This window comes from Ixodes scapularis, unplaced genomic scaffold (assembly GCF_016920785.2).
Source record: "Ixodes scapularis isolate PalLabHiFi unplaced genomic scaffold, ASM1692078v2 PGA_scaffold3__209_contigs__length_174095766, whole genome shotgun sequence".
Classification (NCBI taxonomy): Eukaryota; Metazoa; Arthropoda; class Arachnida; order Ixodida; family Ixodidae; genus Ixodes; species Ixodes scapularis.
The window spans coordinates 146390328-146412135 of NW_024609868.1; the positions used below are offsets into that span (position 1 = coordinate 146390328).

A 21808-nucleotide genomic window follows, 5' to 3' on the forward strand; every position below is an offset into this window, starting at 1 on the left:
TTTTTAGTCAAGCGTAATTAGTTTTTATAATTCTTGAAGTTCTGCAGTTATTGTCCGCAATAAAAATCCGCGGTGTCGAACGAAAAGACAACAACAAAACTCAAAAATATTAATGTCTAAAAGTGTATCAAAGTGATTATATATATAGACATAAGTCTGGTAAATTATTTTTTTATATAAAGGCACGTGTTACCTGAATTTGTATATCTCGTCTGCCAGAAAGGACGATAGGTTAAAAATGAGCGATATATTTTACGTTACCTCCGCATCACAGTTTTGTAGTTTTTGCCAAACTCGTTTAAAATTAAATAAAAAATTTCTTAAATTACCTCTACTTACCCTTGTCACGTGAGTTTGTAGTGAGTATTAACACTATTTATCATAGAAAATATCATCGCAGCATTTCAGTTTTAAAAGAAAAACAGAAAAAAATGAAAATCGGTTTTTCGTTCTTGCTGCGTACGGCTGTTTATATTGGTGTGTCACTTAGTCGTCCTTTTATTGGCAGGTGATGTGTTGAACATTCGATTATGTTTGCCAATGCAACCTGGCGTTCCAAAGTCTTAGAGTCACTAGTCCACCCAGCTACTGTCACCGCGCGCCTCAGAGTGCGCAGCTCTCCCTTTCATGCACCCAAAACTCCTGAAATAAAAAAACAGGCTACAGGAATACGTTGGCTTCAAACAGTAGCCAATCATTCCCAAAGAATCCGCCTCGCCCACTGCAATGAGAGCAGACAATAGAGGGCGCGCGCCCAACGTATATTGCTGCTTCTTGACGCCGACGATGACGCGGCCTGGCTCCTGAGCCCGTGAGTAACACTACTAGCTATTTATCTCGACTATTGACAGGCGGACCGTCCGACTCTAACTGAGTGTCCGCGACTGCTCAGTCAAAGAGAACGCCTGAATTTGCATTCGCAGACTGCACTGTTTACCCTTCGCTACACTACTCTGCCATAAATGAAATGAAATAAAGTCTCGACCACGCAAGGTAAAGATAAAAAAGAAAAATTTGTCGAACTTGTACCTGCAATTTTCTCTTAACGAGGAGTTACTGGTAAAATGCAGAGAACCAAACTCACATGACCGAGGTGGTGGGTTCGCGTCAAGCAATGAGAACAAAGAAGTTTTCCCAAGAACAAATATTTCTGGGTACGTATTCAAAAATAATAATGCGGCTACACATATTACGTCACTCGCTTTCTCAAAAGAGTATCATTAATCGTTCTCATCTTAAGTTGAATTGCTCAATCATAAATGGCGATATCAGAACGCTCCTCCTATGGGGAAATAAGAAAAAAAAACAGGATCCACGACAGCAAGAGTATTCATGGCTCCATGTTTGCCGTGAAATTATGAGAAATTATCACTACTAACAGAGGTTCCGATGAAGTAACAATAAGGTTATCTCAACAGCGGCGGATATCTAAAAGGATACGTCAAACCTAATAGAGCGGGCCCACTTATTTGATACAAAATAGACAATGTTTAGGTCTACATTAGCGCTAGTAGGTTGGATAAATCCCTTTGTCAGCGCATAATATCGCTACCTTTTCTTACTTTCTCAGATATATGAGGGAAAGATAAATGTACCACAGTAAGGACGGAGTACAGGGGCATAAAGTAAAATAACCTTCTAAATGTGTCCCCAACTAAACTGCCCCTGTTTCGGCAATGTAAGAAGGTCTGACCTGCCAGGCCGAAGTTCTGAAGAAAGAAAGGGCAGCAAGGCGCAGAGGAGGCGCCAGAGTCGCCGACAAACACAAGCTGGAATAAAGGGGAAAATTACTCGCCTGTCGGTCGTGAGCTACATCCTAGTAGACTAAAGGAAGACGCTCCCCTGGGAAGAGAGCGGCCTCCATATAGTGCCACCCTCCATTAACACCCACTCACACTCCTCGCGAAGACGTTGTAGCTCGCGGCGAATGCGACCAAGTGTTCCGACCCGCGGCATTCGGCAATGCCATCGGGGAAGCGAGAACACAAGAATCCACCATGGAGTACGTCGTGAAGTGCAAAGAAGACGTGTCCCATGTTCTCCCCAAAGGAGCAAGGCAAGAAAGGCCTGCTCATGAGTCCGCAGAGTAAAGGGCCTTCAAAGAGGTACATATATCAACGTTCACCGGCTCACAGACAGGTCAGCGCCTCGCGTCCTCCAGCCGAGTACTTCCTGTAGCCTGCGGTGAGCGTCCGCGATGAGAACGCGGTGGTTCGAGTGTGTGAGCCATCAAGCTGCTGATGAGCGCCGCCCAGACCATAGGAAAGGCGTCGGTGTAATGACGACAGAAAGTGCAGGGTCAAAAATACGCTGTACATGGCGGGTGGTGATAGGTCGCTTCACTCTGGCAAAACTTGTTTCTGCGGTGGAGTCCCAGCTTGAGCGCACATATTTCAGAATAAGTCAACGCATAGGTTCCACCTCCCCAAGCACATGTAGGACTAACCTGTCATAATATTTAAGGCCTGAAAAGAAGCGTGTGATGGGGGCCTCGGAATGGGCAGCTGCATCGACAACTGCTTCGATCTTGACTTTGGGTGATGCGATGTCATAACCACTGACACGATGCCCTGTAGTAAAGATAGTTCAGATGCGTCCAAGGCGCACTCCTCGTTCGGCTTGCCTACGGTATCGGACATCCGGCGCAGGACCTCCCGCAGGTTTCTCGCGCTCTTAAGCGGCCTATTCCCGAATATGCTTACGCCTACTGTGTAGCAGAAGACAGAACTGCAAACACGAAGGAGCCTCTTCATCATGTCTCCCAGGCACCGTCTCCTGGCTTCATGACATGAAGCTTGTTATATTCGGCCTAATCTCAATCAAACTGCCCTTGTTCTAAAAAATCAAGTTTTATGGGCATTTACGAGGGGCGTTCATAAAGTTCGTATTATTGTCACGAAAAAATACACATTCAGCGATCAAACTCGAGTAGGAGTTGAGACTTTCTCTACATGTTCGCCACCAGAAGTTACCCACTTCTTCCCGCGATGGACCGCATGCCGGAGGCCATTGTTTTAGAATTCCTCGTTTTGAGTGTTGAGGAATCTTTCCACTTAAGCAATCACTTGGTTGCCGTGCTTGAAATACTTTCCTCTTATTTCGCACACTGAAAGCCTCTTCGCCATTTAACCAAAGTGTCATAAACTGAGGTGATGTTCCCGAACAACGCTCCAAGATTGGAATCAATATCCTTGGCATTGCTTCCCTTCAAATAAAAAGAAAACGAATCACTACATGTGCCTGGCACTGACGGGCGGCGACATTTTTGTTTAGACTCCCTAGCGGTGTTCACAGCTATTATATCATGCGTTGTTTATACTGTGAGGAAACTAGAGGGACTCGCGCTCATGTTAATGTATGTTTTGTTTTTGTTTTTTTTTATTTTTTTTGTGCCGATATTTCAAACCTTATGAACGCTCCTCGTAAGTGCTGGTACCGTATGCTGGCGTTTGATAATAGAAGCTTATGCTAGGAGGCAGCCAGTCTATCCGCAGTCTCATTGCCTGCAATTTCCACATAACTCAAAATCCAAAAAAAAACAAAAAAACTAATGCCTTTTTTATCCCTAAACCCGTGTTCAAATTTGGTACTTACAAGTTGGGTCAGCTTATTTTTGGTTGGTATAACTTAACATGCTGCAGTAATAACACTCTGCGAGTCTACAGAAAGAATAGCTTTCGCCATTTTACTCTGCATTATACCGGTTTATTTTCTTTCTAGTTGCACCAATTTTCAGTTTTTTTTTTTTTTTTAAATGAAAGAGGGTAAATTTTATGTATGCGATATTTACTGCATATTTATATGGCACGAACGACAATAAACCGGACAATTACCATCACTATTTTCTGATCCTTTAAGTAAAAATTTTTTTAAATGTTTTAAATTACTGTAATAGAAATACATGTTTATATTACAAATTTGGGGCGGTCGTATGCCATGATTGTTTTATTTCGTAAACTTCGCGTAACCAGCCCGTGTTCCGAGATATTTGCTTCCAAATTATATACCACATCTGACCTTTCTTTCACCCACACCGGCAAACCCGCGAAAGAGGGAACTATAGACATACTTTGCTTCAGTAGCCGGATAAAAGTGCAAATTATGTGGAAAAATATGTTGGAATTTGGCTGGTTACGTAAATTCTACAAAATGGAACGATCTTGGCATATGACCGCCCCAGCGTTTGTAGTACAAACTTCCAAACGTACAGTCATTAAAGAGTTCATTAACGAATTTCAGCTATTTAGTATGATAATCGTGGTTACTATATTCACATCTTATGTCCGCCGAGTCATATAAACACTTTGTAAAAGCCCCTTTATATAGTTATATGGTGCAGTAAAAAAAAACACCCCGCTTATATAAGTGTTGACAGTACGCTGCATAGCTCGGAAGTAAAACTGCTGCCGACACCATTTAAGTCAGTCACATGGATGAAAACACTTGAATAAACAGCAGTCTACATACTCTAAAGTCATGGCTTGGTCAGTGTAAAGTTGGCAATAGCCCTCGTACGTTTCTTGCACTGAAAAACATTCCTTTTGTAGAATGAGTGGGGATACATTATGTTTCTTAAATTGAAAACTTTTCAGGAGATGTGCATCTGACGAGTCAGTTTAGTGCAGATGCAGTGGTTCTCAAACGAAGACTCAAGGCCAAAATATAGTTGGCTTATGGTCAAATGTACGACAAAACGTAGATTATCGAATACATCTGTGGGCTCGATGACTGGGATCTGATAAAGCATTTTAAGCATACACTGTCTAAGAAGCACAATACATCGGTGTAGGGACGGGGTGGTCCAAGCCTGCCGCTGTGATATCTTCGGTCCAGGACCGCCAACGCCCCACAGGGCGAAAATGGATCGTCCCAACTGCCAGAACCCGGCCAGTACCGCTAAATCTCCGTGATATCGGCATCGGGATGCCAATACCATGTCCTGGCGTGAGCAAGCTGGCGTCCCGTCAAGTTTCCGGGGACTCCGGAAAGTTTCCAAGGACGCAGATGAGTTACCCGGAGCCGGCGGATTCTCGCATTCGAGACCGGCCATTTTCGCCCCTCGGGGAGTTGACCTCCTATGCAGAGACTGGTTTCACGGGAAGTTCCTGGCGCAGACCGGATTCTGACCTGTGCTACGAGAACGGATACATAGTTCCTAAAACAGATGTGATACCTCTATTCGTCACCCTATAGGATAAAGAAGGCGACATAAAAAGTGAAAGCCGTTTACAACTCCCTGTAACGCCGAATTAGAGCGCAGCTCTTGAGGAGGAGGAGGGAAGGGTACTTGGGGGGTTCAACTGAACGGAGGGGGGTCACGTGACCTTGGGGACATGACGATGACAATGCCGATGATGTTATTAGTGACGTCACTGATGACATCATCTGTGACGATGACGATGCGGATAACGATGACGTTATTAGTGACGTCACTGATGACGTCACCAGTGATGATGACGATGACAATGCGGATTTCAGTGACGTCATCTGTGACGTCATCTGTGATGATGACGATGAGGATGCGGATGCCGGTGACGACATCAGTGACGTCACTGATGACGTCATCAGTGATGATGACGATGACGATGCGCGTGCCAATGACGTCATCAGTGATGATGACGATGACGATGCGGATGCCGGTGACGTCATCTGTGACGATGACGTCATCGGGGAGGTCACGTGACCTCGGCGGGGGGGTCACGCTATCTTGGGGGGTTCACGTGACCTCGGGGGTCACGTGACCTCAGGGGAGTCACGTGACTTCGGGGGGTCACGTGACCTCGGGGGGGAGTCACGTGACCTCCGGGGGGTCACGTCACCTTGGGGTGACATTGGGTTGACCTTGGTTACGCCGACGGCGACGGCGACGCCGCTCAAGCCGGAAACGGGCGCCTACAAAAGGGGGCGTGGAACCGGCATGGCTACGGCGGTGCCCTTCACGTTGATTTTACTGCTTTCGCAGGTCAGCGGTTTCTCTGGCCAACGGCAGTGCTTCGACGGATGTGAAACTTGCAGTCTCTTTGCGCCTCGGATTATCAACGGTATCAACGAAATCAAGACCAGCGAGGGAACCGACCTTCCCCGTGACGATGCGGACTGGATGATATGCAATGCGTCTGATTTCGGCGAGTGTATCGTCCCGGTCTACGAACAGTGGGAAAGTTATCTTCCCATAAACCAGCTACAAAAGGCGTTGGTCTGCAGTACTCCAGTGGGGCGTGGAACCGGCATGGCTACGGCGGTGCCCTTCACGTTGATTTTACTACTTTCTCAGGTTAGTGATGCAGAACTCTCTCCTCTTTTCTCAGTTTATGTTTTGCCGGTTCCACCCCAAACACTGTTTGCCCAGGCAGCACAAGATATTGTGCCGACATTGGTCTCAGCATGGTTAAGGTGGCCCCATATGGGCCCAGCTTGACCAGTCTAGAGCCAGCATTCATGATGCCGGCACTAAACTGGCTACATGACGGCTACATTGGCCGTTTCTGCCAGCGTCCAACCAATATTGCGGCATCCCGGCTACATGACGGCAACATTGGCCGTTTCTGCCAGGTTACAAAAGATATCGCTGCATCCCGGCTACATGACGGCAACATTGGCCGTTTCTGCCAGCTTCCAAAAGATATTGCTGCATCCCGGCTACATGACGGCCACATGACGGCAACATTTGCCGTTTCTGCCAGCTTCCAAAATATATTGCTGAAAATATATGAAGTTCTATATCGGGCTCTGTTTTGCAACCACCGACTGACGGCACTGCACCAGCCAAGTCGCGGCAACATCGCCGGGATTCTTCCATATGTACTAGGAATATTTAGACACATAAGCATTTTTGCCTATAAAACCTTAACCACCAGACTTTACAACCTGAATTGATTGATGTTTCTTTCATCTTCGAGTGCTGCTCTTAGGCGTCCGTTTCTGGCTTGAGCGGCGTTGCCGTCGGCGTAGCAGTAAAGCGTCGGCGTAACACATTTTCGTGACGCGCCACAAAAAGGCGTTAAACCGACGTGTTACGCAACGCGTCACGAAAAAGTGTTACGCGACGCCGACGCGTTACGCGACGCGTCACGAAAAAGTGTTACGCGACGCCGACGCGTCACTAAAAAGCGTTACGCGACGCCGACGCGTCACTAAAAAGCGTTACGCATACGCGTTACGCGACGCCGAGGCGTCACGAAAAAGCGTTACGCTTACGCGTTACGCGACGCCGAGGCATCACGAAAAAGCGTTACGCTGACGCCGAGGCGTCGTGGAACGCATCGTCATAACGTTTTTTTGGGACGCCTCGGCCTCGGCGTCGCGTAACGCTTTTTCGTAACACCTTGGCGTCGCGTAAGGCGTCCGCATAACGCTTTTTCGTGACGCGTCGGCGTGATGCTTCTTCGTGACGCCTCGGCGTCGCGTAACACTTTTTCGTGACGCGTCGGCGTAACGCTTGTTTGTGACACTTCGGCATCGTGTAACGCGTCGGCATAACGCTTTTTCATGATGCGTCGGCGTAGCGCTTTTTCGTGACACGTCAGCGTCGCGTAACGCTTTTTCGTCACGCCTTTGCGTCGCGTAACGAAAAAGCGTTACGCCGACTGTGACCGTAACGGTAGCCGTAACGCGTCGGCGTGACGCGTCGCCGTCGGCGTAACCGCGCGGTGCATTATGGGAAACGTGCCATGATGCACCGCGGTGCCGCGCGTGTTGCATTATGGGACGTCTCCCACAATGCACCAAGCGAGAGGGAGGAGGAGGAGAAGGGGGAGGAGGGAGGAGGAGGAGGGACAAGGATGAAAAAGAGGCAGGAGGAAGAGGGCTCCCCCCTGACAGCTCCCCCCGCCTCCCCTCTACCTACGTCACTGGTGTATGAAAATCTCAAAATAACCCGCTGTTACTGAGCCCCGCAACTCGACCAAAGCTTCAGACAAAAAAAAAAAAAATGGAAATACAAATAATTTTTAAGCAAAGCATAAAAACTCAAAACAAACACCCACTAATTAATTAAGATATTGCATATCCTCACATATAAAAAAAAAGTCAAGTTAAATTAAGATGTCGAACACCCTGTTCCTTTTTTTTTTTCTTTTTTGCACATAAGTTGACGTAGATTTCAGTCAGCAAACAAAGGTTATCATGGAACGTATAGCAGGAGAGGAAGCTGGGACATTATGTCTGCTCGCCCAAAAAATTGACTTCAAACTGCGTAGAGAACAAGATAACTCCAGTAATGGCTGGCCACGCTAGCGACACCGGCCACCGAAATATAAACTGCGACTGCAGTAGAGTTGGGTCGAAACCGAAACTATATGCCGCAGTCATATACTTGTCCGATCCAGAGCCACAGCCAATTCAAAGTCTAATCCAAAGCCACAAGCAGCTTCTGGAGTCTGGATTCTTTTCCGTCCCGTCCGTGCAGACAAGGGCCTGTTTGAACCTTCAACGTGCGTGGGTCAAATGATTGTTTAGGTAAGTTTTCTCGATTTCATATTCATGATGCATGCCCGAAAAGTATCATCTACATGTGCTGGATGATCTTCCGAGCACCGTAGTTTACGTTGCCACCGTAATTCGGATGATATTTAACTTTTTCGACGCTTGAGCGGTCTCCGCGATTTCGTGTTGCGTCGCAGTTCTGAGGGATGCTGGCTGCCTTCGGGAAACGATCGCTATCGCTTGTGGAGGCTGTTCGTTCAAGCCTTGCGTAAATGCAAGCCGCTATCTCGAGAATCCCGTGAATGTTCTGCGATACCGGAGCACTGCAGAGACGCTGATCAGATTGTTTCGAAAGTTCGCGTTGCTATCGGCGAGCCCTTCGGACACGCTGTAAGTGCCAGGCGCGCTAAAACTGAGCTGTGCTGTCAAACGCTTGGACACGGATCTTAGAACGAACGCCTTGAATGTGTTCGGGACGGCGACACGCGTGAAGAATTGGATGGTTTTTACTTTGACGTCTCGTCTCGTCCCTTCTCACGCTTGCGACAGCGTATCTTGGTCAGCGCGCGCTGGCTTTTTGAGCTGCGTCCAGCGGGATGGCGCGGTTGGGGTGCTGGCGTTTAGCGGGTTTCAGCGGGTTGTTAGAACACGCTCCAAGCTGGGCGTCGTCGTAGCGCTCGCGTACGGCGTGTTCCCCGCGCCGGCCTGCTCTGCGTGTCGTCGGTGTTCAGGCGCGCGGGCCTAGTGTTGCTTAAAAGTGTTGACAGGACCCTGTTAAGCTCGTCACTTCCGTTGTTTTCTCCCTTACGGGCCCTGCATATATGTCTAGCCTTGCGAGCCACCCAGAGTACTACTACTGTAGCTAATGAAGATTATTATTGTTTGGCTTAATGGCGTCTTAGTTTACCCTGGTCGCATTCGTGACTTCTAGAACCCGGGGGTGCACACATACTTTACATGGCTGAGGAAAGAGGTTATATGTAAGCAGTGATAGAGTGTAGGCGAGCTGGTAATTAATCGACATCTTGTAAACCCTGAGATGTTCGTTCGTTTTTTTAGTGTTTCCCATATCAGGGTTTACAAGATATAGGTTATACGATTTGATTAAAATGCTCAAGAAAGTTGCAGTGTAAAAATCGCACGCCTGGCAGGTGCTCTCGCTTGTATAGTGGACAGCTCGCAATGAAAACTCACACGTCTGTCCCTTTTCGCACTCCGAAAACGGAAGCTTTGCCATGGTCAGCACATTAACATTCTGTGGTGCTTAGCTGGTGGGGCAGTAATGTAGGAGGGGGAAGGGGTGCGGCAAGCAAACAATTTTCAAGATGCAATTGCTTTCCCCCCCCCCCCCCCCCCCACGCACACACACACAGATGTTCAAAACTTCCGCTGCTGCCGCACCCAAAACAGCCATGACATCTATCGTCTACTTACAAACGTGCACATCATTCTATTAAAAAAAAAGAAAAATCTACAGTAACAAATGGCTGGGGACCAGTGGCATACCAACTTGTTTTTGAGTGAGGGGAAAAACGACACCCCCCCCCCCCCCCCCCCCCGAGCCGGGGATGTGGGATACCGAAGCTCGCCGAAGTGGTATCCCTTCGGCGAGCGGCGCCGAAGGGATACCACTTCGGCGCCGCCGGCCAGTGTTTGCCCTGCCCAGTGGCGACTGTTTAAGGGGGGGGGGGGGGGGGCTGCAAAACACATTCCTTGCCCCCCCGGTTGGTACGCCCATGCCAGGGACCTTTCAAGCATTCCCTCATCTATTAGTGTTGAAAATCTTCAGAAGACGTGTATAGTCTTGTGCTGAGGTCATGGGGGCAGTGGCATAGGAAAGGGGGGTTCTTTTTTTTAATAATATTGTTTACTGGAAATGACTGATTTTCCTGCGGCCCCTCCCCCCCCCCCCCCCTTTTCCTATGCCACTGCCCCCATCACCTAAGCACAAGACAATACACGTCAGAAATTGCACGCTGCTCTAGTTTCTGTTTTTTTTTTTTTCTTTCGTCAATAAAAATATTTAACCCTACCAAAAAAATTATCGCCAGAACTTTTTTTCTTTTCTTTCCTTTTTTGTTTGGGGGGGGGGGTGGGGGTGGGGTGACGTGTTTGGGATTCTCTAAGTTTTGGAGTGGGTACAAGATACCCACCCCTTTCCCCTAACCCCTCCCTCCCCCTGCGACAAACACATACACATACATGGATTGCCTGTGTCCGATCCCCGTGGCGTGAGTACCGTTTAATCTGAAGTGCACCACCCAATGCTAATTAATTTTGTTTTAATAGAAGCAAAAACATTTGCTTGAAATTATTATAATTCTGAAACCAGAACCACCAATATTTTTATAGACTCGTCGAGGCTCAAAGCCAGTGTCATTCACAACACAAAGCTGAGAACTTCTAAACCACTCTGTTCATAGCGGGACAAAATCGCACCACACGCGAAGTGCAGATAAATAAAATCCAACACACTCAACGGCTTCGTGCCAACGCCTTCGTACCTTAATCTCCTAGTACCCCCGTACAGTGTCCGCGCCTCCGCACGCAATCCGCACTCCCACTAGAATCTACTCACACACTTTGAGTGCGGATAAGAATCCAACAAAATCCGCACTGGGAGTGCGGATAAGAATCCAAAATTATTCACACTCGGAGTGCGGATTAGAATCCACCACTATCCACACTCGGTGTGCGAATAGGGACAGCCACAAGCCAACTCCCACACCTGCCAGGCGCTCTCGCTTGTACAGTGGAGACACATTCAAATCAAGGAGATCCAGCTTTGAATGTGAAGGCTTCCTACTTCAACTTTTAAATACTTGAGGTTCTGTTAAAATTGACGGGAGTCTCTTAAAGCATTTTTGGAACCATGTCCAAAACCCAGTGCTGGGTACAATTTTAGTCTAAAAGGCTGGTCCACACTGTTGCTACCCGCTACGACTGAGTCTCACAAAACCAGTCTTCAAGCCACTTGTGACAGCTTATGATCGTGCTGCGCAGCAGCAATGCTATTCGTAAGCAACTTAAAACCCTGTTTTGTTCAACTTGGGTCATAGTCGGCTGCAACAGTGTGAACCAGCTTTAACACCTTAGGTGAATGTAATCAACAGTAACTTCAGGATAAACTTGCGCATTGTACTACCCCAAAGTATTTTGACAACATCTCCGGTGTTGATTCTTGATTTCTATCTCAGCAATACAGATCACGTCAAAAGGCTTGTTGATTGCTGTGCATGTGCCTATCAAGCGAGCTGTGCTATTTCTAGGTGGTGTTTAATTTGTTTTGAAGTTCCCTGGATCTTTTAAGGGACCGGTAGGTATCTAAGCTCCATATGCACACTGTTCTTAATACAATTACTTCATGCAGAAGTTAATCTTTCTTATTTGGTTGAGTTTAATGGTGGTGTCGTCATGGTCTTTGCACTGTCGACGACAAGAGAAGCGTCATGTTGCACTTGTTCTTTTGTTGATCCGTGAAGCGAGTTCCGGTTTCTTTTTTGTTCCAGAATGTCAGTCTGAGTCTTATTCATGATGTTGCAGGAAGTCTGTATGATGACGAAAAAACTGCAGGTGACTAGAAGCTGCCGATGAGCTGCCAGTCCGGATGGCAGCTATCAACACGGCAAGGGCCTGCAGGCGCATCAGCCCTCCCCCCGTTCCTCTACTGCCATTGGAGACAGGATGCTTTGTAAAAGGTGAAACAGGGCCCTTGCACTGCTTCCACAGCGCCCTGCTGGATTTATCTCACATTTTGATTTTCAAAACAAACAACATTACAAACGCCCACTCTAAATTGGAGATAATCATAGAGAGCTGGGGGTTGAGCCCTTGGTAGGTACGATAGTTGGTAAGTGTTCATGGTCCCTTGCTTGGTCTGTGCATGGAATTACGAATAGCTGCATTTGCGGAGCTAGTTAATTATGCAAACACAAAAAAACAAAGCGTGACCTTTTTTTTTTTTTTTTTTACAAAGAAGCATTCTGAAAAGTGTTGGATTAGCATTGGCTGTTACTAAAGCCTTCAATTTGCTCTTCCGAGTTAGAACAAAAGAGCAACCCATCTTTTCTTGTACACCACTTTCTGTGGCAATAAAAAGAAAGCTAGGGGGGGGGGGGGCAGGCAGGTGCAAATGGCTCCGTGTTAGCGCACCACGTAGTTCTGAACTTCTTTTGGTCTCGGTTTGAGTTTGGGTTTTGGCATGTCAACCATGCAGTTGCTAGAGTGCATCTTTTTTGTACGAGGATTGCAGTTGAGGGAGTTGAATTGGGATTGCCGAGCATGGCAGGCACATTCACATCTCTTTACTTTCGGGTTACCCTGCACTGCCCGAAGGCATTATTGCAGGGGGGGTGAGGGGAGGGGAGGTATGTAGTCAGTCGTGAAGGTAGAAATACGCCCGTGCATATGTACAAAAAAAAAAAAAAAGAAATGCAGGCACACAGGTAAATACATTCAAAAACAAAAGTGAGCCCAGAATAAGTTGAAAGCCACATCGGTTGCTCACATTCTATAGTCGGTGACAGGTCAATAAGGAAGTGGAAGCTGCTCCCACCTTTTTCCACTATAGCAGACTGAACCCTGGAGAGGAGGCGCCCTCCTTTCCAGCGTTTGCTCTGCTAAAGGGGAAAGAGGTGGGAGGAGCTTTTACTTCATTCTTGACCTGTCACCGACTATAGGTACCTGCCAACGTTCCATATTTTTGGACGTAAGCCAACACTTTGACCTGTAGGATGAATTGGGCTGTTGTATATTGGGTGTATCAAGGAGGGGCCAGGCTCTTTAAATCGACTGCAAAATTCGTTTTCTTAACCTATCGCACTACGACTTTGTGCAGCGTTGCTCAGGGATGGTGCATTTTTTTTTGTAAAATTTGCAAAGAGCGAACTTACCTGAGAAAAAAGTAAAGAAAGAAAAAGGCTTAGCTCCTATGAAAATGCGAAGAAGCCAAAGGTCTTCAAACAATATGGCGCCATTTCACTAGAGAGACAAAAGATGGCGCAAGGGGTCACGACGCCAACTGCGCCAACGTACGAGCATACGGCGCCGAAAGCTGGTGTCTTTAGCAGACAATCTTTTCGACTCAAAAGTGGCACAAGCTTTTCTGATATCAGTTGCCAATGCATTATTTTATTATCCTTACTGATAAAACATATTGAATGGTCACATAATCGATTAGAAAAGTGGTTTGTTGGGATATTTTGGCTGTTTTTTTCGGAGTACCGATGTCATCTGCTTTGCAGTTCCTTGTTGTTACCGCGCCTGTTTTTGTTTCTGCGACTGTCGCCGCCTGCGGAATGCACTCTACTTTTGAGTTGAAAAGATTGTCTGCTAAAGAGGCCAGCTTTCGGTGCCGTAAGCTCGTTCGTTGGCGCAGTTGGCATTGTGGCCGCTTGCGCCATCTCTTGTCTCCGGTGCGAAATGGTGCCGTATTGTTCGAAAACCTTTGCCTTCGCCGCATTTCCATAGGAGCTAAGCCTTTTTCTCTCTTTACTTTTTCCTCAGGTAAGTTTGCTCTTTGCAAATTTTACAAAAAGTGCACCATCTGTGGGCAGCGCTGCAGAAGTCATAGCGCGATAGGTTAAGAAACCGAATTTTCCGGTCAATTTAAAGAGCCTGGCCACTCCTTGATACACCCAGTAGTTACCAGATATGTGTGCAGGTCACTCATGCAGTTGTTAATGACCATTGGTACCCAACTCAACCTCGTGCAGGGTGTCTATGGACTGGAAAAATGGTAATGTTGAGGAAGTTAACGATTGCAAAAGCCTGAAGATTTCCACCCTAATCACCATCGATCAGGGATATTCAGCCTTTCTTTGTCTGAATGTCAGCAAAAGATACGTGTGGTGTGACACATAAACCTTCCTACTCAGGAACTCAGCCAGCTTGTCAATGTAAATCTCTGCTTCGAAACTATAGAGTCTTGGGAGAATCCAGAGATACAATTTAATCTCGAAATGTATGAAAAACACAAACTTCTGTACTCTAAATGAAGTGCTGCTGCTTATGGCAGTGCTGCTTATGGCAGTGCTGCTTATGGCAGATTTGTGGAATGGTTTCATAGTGCGACAGGTTGTCTCTAGAGCTACCCATTTGCTCCCGAATGGACTTTCCATGGGACTTTTTTACAGGCTGTGAACATCATGGCTATTGAGGTAGTTTCTGCTGCGGGGAAGAGAATATCCCTCAGCTTGACAGTCCACAGAAGCTTTAGCAGCCAGGATTTTGGATGTTGCGAGAGCAATGACGTTTGCCTTTAGCTCATATTTTTTGCCACAAGTTGTCAACCAACCGCCAGGGTTGTCTCATCCGACAGCAGGACATGCCGGCTACTGTGGCATCATTTAATGCTGTCGCTTAGAGACCACCTTTAATGAGTGGGTGGTATAGAATGCTAGAATGCAGAGGTGCATTCCAGACACCATGCTGTAGCATCTGCTGCTGGGATGTTCTGATTGTTTCTCATTGCAGTCATTACAATTTTCAGATTGTTTCTTTTCTTCAGTGGGAGCTCATGAAGGTGGCACTGTGCACAGAGGGACAGAGTGGCTGACAGTGAGCTGCCCAAGACAACCTACTGGCTCTCGTGACCATCTCCGAAAGCCTTTGGATGGGCTAATTGACAGGCATGCCTGGACATTTATAAACGGTAAACACAATCTAGACTACCTTTGAATTACGCCTTGGTCTAACTGCTGTTGCCAGGATACCATGTTTGGATGCTAGAATTGAACTGGATATGCTAAGCGGCACATGTGGCCAAGTAGGGACACGCTGGGACGCTTGTCCACAAACTGCGCTTCCCAGTCCATGAGCCACCAAAGACCCAGCCAAAGAGATCCCAAGTCAAGTCAAAGTTTTCTGTTAATCTTGCTAGTAGCAGCGTCGTAGTCGTTAATTAAAATGTCGGCGTTGCCCCGCTCATTGCGGCACACCGAGCAAAGCAGAGCGAAAGAACGGAGATAAAGACTACCAAAAGTGACGTCATTAGCAGGGTCCGACAACCCTTGCTTGCCAATAGGCTGACTTGGGGATGCCAACGATGATGTCACAAAGCTTTGGACAGGTTACATGTGGAAGAAAGGCTCAGTGCATGCTCTGCTATAATTGCTGCACATATTCAAAATAAATGCAGTTTACAATGTCTTTTGCCCAAGTTTAGTGCGATTACTGAATTAACGAGCCAAAATGCTATGTAAGTCTGCTCCTAACTCAGATTTCTTACAAAGTGCTTCAAGCTCCCTTTAATGCTAGTTTGACTTATTTGCACAAGCCTGTGCCTGTGCACAAACTAGAGCCTATACATTGCTGTACTATTTTACATTTAATGCACTGCCAAAGGAAAAGGTTCAGATACAATTAAGTCCAAGCAGCTAAACCGTTAATTTGAATGTGACATACAGTAGACTCTCATTATTTCAAACTCAAGGAAGCCACGAATTTTGCATGAATTATCAAAAGCTCAAATTATCAGAAGTTCATCTAAATATGTTACAAGATAAATTATGATTTTCTATATGGATGGCTACACATACAAAACAGATATTTCATGATTTCCTCTGCACAGGCCCATTAATCATAAGCTGGTATGCCATTCATGAAACATTGGTAAAATTTATGACACAAGTTTATTCAACCCTCAAAAATGTTGTTTATCAGGGACTGTTTAGACAGCACATGACACCTTAAAACAAAATTAAGTTTGTTCGACCAGAAAAAAGTTGTCTATTAGGGACTGTTAAGCAGGGACCCATGAGTAATGGAAACGGGCATTGTGCTGCAGTTTCTGTAGCAACTTGCGTGAACACTGCGATATAAAGCCATGCCGCCACATCACAGCATCCTTGCAAATTGATATGGAAACTGCCGCGCGGCGCCCGTTTTTGCCGCTCATGTGTCCTCTGCTTCAGAGACGTATATAGAGATAGTTTAACCATTCATTTGGATGTATAGAAGGCAAATGAGGAGGCGCCTTTCGCTTAAGGTGGGCTGGGCATGTTCCAGAGCATTTTCACAAATTCGTATGTTGCCAACCAGCAGCCGCGCATAATATCCTGGCAGTGGTTGTGAGAAACAAAATTAATGAGCTCGTCGGAGTAACTCTCGGTGACTGGGGTGCAGTGATGTTTTGATCGTGGTCATGCAAAATCACGGTGGAAGATATAGAAAATATCAAAAACGTGCGCAACCTGCTGAACGATTGACGTATTCCGTACACCAGGCGTCGAAGCGATCAGACTCCATTTGAGCAAAACAGAAATCAAGCGGAACATTAGTTTCCTACATCTACTTGCATAACCATAATCGAAACAGTGCATGCACCATACTTTCAACCATGGAGAGTTACTACATTTAACTCCAATGCACTTATCAAAACCGTTTCTCGCTACCATAGCTAGGGGATTATTTTCAACTTCTGGTTGGCCAAGAGAGATTGTCGAACCCTCTATCTGCGTTTGATGCAGGCCTTGGCTCTGCTTGCTCCTTTCATGTACCAAGATCTATATGTACGGCTCTGCTCTGCTTTAGCCCTGTAGAGTGTGCTTTTTACTGAGCACCAGTGCACCGCAGGAAAACAAAGCCTGTGAAAGCAAGCTTCACAGGTGCTGCTTCTTCGCAGTGCACCGGTGCTCGGAAAGAAGTGAGCTCAACGGGGCCGCGAGAACAAAAAGTATGAATTACACGAAAACGTCGTTCAAATTAAGCGGCTGATGAATACATTGAAAACGTAGCGGGACAGCCCAAGTTTTGAAATTTGTTTGACTTAACCAGACGTATTAAATCTCAGAGTTTGAATTATCGTGAGCCTACTGTATACTCTAAAGGAGATATGGCTCACTTGATTGTGCTTAATATCACTGAATGGTTATGCAAATTTTAATTTGCTAGTTTTATTTCTCAAGCACTTGTTGTGTTGGGGTTTTGTTTTATATATCATGTGCAGTAGAAAGGTGGGGAGCTGGGCTAGGTAGTAAACACGTTGCTTGCTGATGTTAACCATGTATGTCATATACAGCTTGTTGTGATTGTGTATTGATTTCGAATCCTCTTCTGCTCTTTATTTCAGGCTGCTCTTATATGCACCATGAAGATATCGAAGAGGTCTCCAATTGAAGGACAACTATAAGCACAAGCAAGGAGGGGCATCTAGATGGCGAGTGCAAGGACAACTGTAATGTAAAATTTCTCCCAACTTAAAGCAAGGCATGCCTTCTTCCAATATAGGCATTGTGGCAAAAGTTCTTAATTGGTTCGTTTGTTCAGCTGTCATCTCTACGAACAGCTGATCTCACACAAACAAAATCCTGGCAATGAGTTGTAGAGGTTGTGTGCTCTTTTTCTTGTTGAACTCTTGTTGTTTTGTGTAAGGATAAAAAAATTATACAGGTTAGTATATTGAATGACAGAGCCTATAAACTCTCCATACCAATCCATACCTCAAAAGTTTCATGTGACTTCGGCTTGCTTGAACATGGAAGCTGTTTGCACTAAATAACGGAGCACTAGACCTTTCCGTCTTCTTGAAGCCCATAGCTATGAGCCATCCGCACCAATCCTGCACCTCCGATACGTCAGGTGACACCCCTGGCAAAGGTATAGCCCTTCCAGGGGAGTCGCCTGATGTATCGGAGGTGCGGGTGGTACGGATGGCTCGTTACTTTGGCCTTATCTAAGGCCAAAAGGTATAGTGCTTCATTATTTAGTGCCGACAGCTTTCATAATTCCTACGGATAGCCCTCCGTAGTGAGCTACAGACATTCCGTCATTTTACGAAATTATGTGCCTTATTTTTACAGACTCCAGTTTCTAGATTACGGGAAATCTTGCCGGTACTATGGAACCCGGAACTTTTACCCATAAAATTGAGTGAAAGTTTTTTGCAGTGCTCCCATACCCCTTGTCCAAGTCGAAGATGGTCAGACATCTCCGATTCCCTCTAAAATGAAGCATCCGTTTTCATTGAAAATAAAGACTTTCACATTTGATGTCGTGGTACGTCATTCGCATTCTTACGTATTTCAAGAAGACATTTAAATCCCAAAATGGTTCAACGATAACGGCCACAAAACATTTTGAAAGACGGCTGTAAAACGGTTTCGAAAGAGGGTCGAAAAACGGTTGACGACATCGGTCACAAAATGGTTGGCGATATCGGTCTCAAAACTTTCCCCGTTATCGGTTCAAGTTATTGGACCGATCTGGAGCCGGGGTGCAAATCATTATTGGACCGTTATTTCCTAAACCTTTGACCGATATTTGTCCGTTATTGGTCCAATATTTTTGTGCTGCCTGGGTGCTTGCTTATCAAGATATTCGGAGCCTGAACGTCGGTCGCGACGTTGCTTTCGTCTGCTACGGCGTTTCGCTTTCTATTTTCTGTTACTCCTCTTGTGTGGGGACATAGAGCTTAACCCGGGTCCCACTACGGCGGAACAATTGCAGCAGCTCTTGGATCGCCAAGCGACCATACAAGTGAAGCTTGCCTCTATCGAGACCACACAGGTTGAGAATAAGGTTGCCATTGATGATCTGGTCAACCGGATGACGTCATTAGAATCCAAGCTAAATAGACTTGACCAACTGCATACTGCTATTAAAGAGTGCAAAACTGAATGCGAGAACCAAAGGCGTGAGTTTGGGGCATTGATGGCAAGGGTAGATGATCTCGAGAACCGAAGCCGACGCTGCAACTTAATCTTCTATGGTGTCCCTGACGCAGAAGCTCGCGAATCAGATGCCGTCTCAGAGAAACGAATTTCAGAGATCTGTGAATCAAGGTTGGGCCTACCGGCTGTGGTAATGGAACGGGCTCACAGGTTGGGCAAAAACCGTCCACTGATAGCCAAGTTCACCTCGTTCAAAGAAAAAGAGTTAATTTTGAGAAATGCACGGAAATTGAAGGGAACTCCATTTAGTATTTCTGAGGATTTCTCCCAGGTGGTGCGAACGACAAGGAAACGATTATGGGACTTTGCCAAGTCACGAAGAAAGGATGGCGACAAAGTGAACCTTAGATATGACACGTTGCTACTGAATGGCACAAAGTATGTCTATGATGACGAGACAAATCAAGTCGTACCGCACAGATGACTGCGTCAGCCTAATGGAGTAAATCTTTCTTTTCTTGTAATAAATTGTCGCAGTATTAAGAATAAAATTCATGAATTTTCTGCACTTGTAGATTTGGTAAAACCCTCTGTGATTCTTGGTACAGAATCCTGGTTAGAGGCAGACATCGGTGATAATGAAGTCTTTCCTGATGGTTACACATGCTATAGAAAAGATAGAAATGCTCATGGTGGTGGTGTGTTTATTTTGGTAGAGAATAGCATTTATTCTAGTGAAGTTTATGTTGGTACTGGAGCCTGTGAGGCCATTTTTTGCCAATTAATATTTTCCAATAACAAGATACTTACAGCATGCAGCTTTTATCGACCACCTGATTCTCCGGTCGACGCGATGACCCAGTTAATAGCAATGACAGAAGCAGTGCGAACGGATTGTGTCGTTATCGGAGGGGACTTTAATCTGCCAAATATGGTCTGGAGCGAGCAGGGTAGAGCTATCGCAACTGCAGGGCGATTGAATCAAGAAATGGCGAATTTGACAAATCTTTTTGCACTCCGACAAATGGTGATAGAACCAACACGTGGAAATAATATTTTAGATTTATTACTAACCAATCAGCCTCACCTCGTCCGTTCTACCCTGGTTGTGCCGGGCATTAGCGATCACAGTGCTGTGATCTGTCATATGAACGTAGAGCATGTAAAAACAAGCAGAGGTGTAGCTAGGCGAGTGTACAATTTTGAGAAAGCTGACGTAAATAGGATAAACGAAGGATTGAACGCGTATTATACTGTGTTTGAAACGGAAGCAGAATACAAAGGAGCGTCTGACCCAGGTAGCACGCCAGAGGAATGCCCAACTTGGGCAAAGGTCTGGCAAACATAAGGGCCCAACTTTGGCGCAGTTAGGTTTTTGCACCATGGCATTCATCAGTGCCAAAGTACGGTGCCTAACTATAGCCATAGTTGGGCGATCCTCTGGCATGCCAAAGTTCGGCTCTTCTCCGGTACGCCAGAGGAGTGCCAAAGTTGGTGCCATACTTGAGCCATAACTGCCATAGTAAATCCTAATCTGGGAATTCGGGGCATGCCAAGGTTTGGCATTTCTTTGGTCTGCCAGAGGAGCGCCAAAGTTGGTGCCATACTTCAGCCATAACTGCCAGAGCAACGCCTAATTTCGGTATTTGGGACGTGCCAAGGTTTGGCGTTTCTCTGGTCCGCCAGAGGAGCGCCAAAGTTGGTGCCATACTTCAGCCATAGCTGCCAGAGCAACGCCTAATTTCGGTATTTGGGACGTGCCAAAGTTTGGCTTTTCTCGGGTCCGCCACAGGATTGCCGAAGTAGTGCAATACTAGAGCTATAACTGCCACAGCAATTCCCAATTTGGGTATTTTGGACATGCCAAAGTTTGGCGTTGCTCTGGTCCACCACAGGAGTGCTAAAGTTGGTGCCAGATTTGAGCCATAACTGCCATAATAAAACCTAAACTGGGAATTCGGGGCATTCCAAGGTTTGGCGTTTCTCTGGTCCGCCAGAGGAGCGCCAAAGTTGGTGCCATACTTCAGCCATAACTGCCAGAGCAACGCCTAATTTCGGTATTTGGGACGTGCCAAGGTTTGGCGTTTCTCTGGTCCGCCAGAGGAGCGCCAAAGTTGGTGCCATACTTCAGCCATAGCTGCCAGAGCAACGCCTCATTTCGGTATTTGGGACGTGCTAAGGTTTGGCGTTTCTCTGGTCCGCCAGAGGAGCGCCAAAGTTGATGCAATAATTCAGCCATAACTGCCAGAGCAACGCCTAATTTGGGTATTTCGGACACGCCAAAATTTGGCGTTTCTCTGATACGCCACAGGAGTGCCGAAGTGTGCCATACTTGAGCCATAACTACCAAAGCAACGCCTAATTTCGGTATTTCAGCCTCGCCGAGTTTGGCTTTTCTCTGGTCCGCCACAGTTGTGCCAAAGTAAGTGCCAGACTTGAGCCATAACTGCCGCAGTAAATCTTAATTTGTCGATTCGGGGCATGCCGAAGTTTGGCTCTTCTGGCTACCCACTGAAGTGCCAAATAAGTGCCAAAAGTGGCAAAGAAAGCCGAGAGGCCAGCCCAAGTTTCGAATATCTCTGGTGTGTCACAGAAGTGCTCTTTTACGCGTCCCAGAAGGGAAATAAAATAAATAAGCGTTGGAAGCACGATAGTAAGATGTCATCACCTCCGTTCCCAAGCAGCACGGCAATACTTTGCAGTATCCTGCCAGTGCCGGCCGAAAGTCGGTTCCAATATCGCTCAATTGTCCAGTTTTGCACCACCGTTTGATA

The 21808-nt window shown here is 46.3% G+C and overlaps 1 protein-coding gene and 1 long non-coding RNA gene across 3 annotated transcripts; both read left to right on the plus strand.

Moving 5' to 3' along the window:
- Positions 1-1997: 1997 nt before the first annotated feature.
- On the plus strand, positions 1998-19776 carry LOC121837306. Its single transcript, XM_042292907.1, has 3 exons — positions 1998-2002; positions 5902-6342; positions 18723-19776. Exons 1-3 carry the CDS (start codon positions 1998-2000, stop codon positions 19516-19518), a joined length of 1242 nt encoding a protein of 413 aa, XP_042148841.1. The 3' UTR covers positions 19519-19776.
- Positions 8406-17546, plus strand: LOC120841425. 2 transcript variants are annotated; one of them, XR_006078160.1, is made up of 4 exons: positions 8406-8457; positions 11968-12122; positions 14933-15076; positions 17495-17546. It is a non-coding gene; the product is annotated as an uncharacterized LOC120841425 (long non-coding RNA). The 2 variants fall into 2 exon arrangements; XR_006078159.1 differs by lacking the exon at positions 17495-17546 and having other exon boundaries at positions 14915-15142.
- Positions 19777-21808: the final 2032 nt, after the last annotated feature.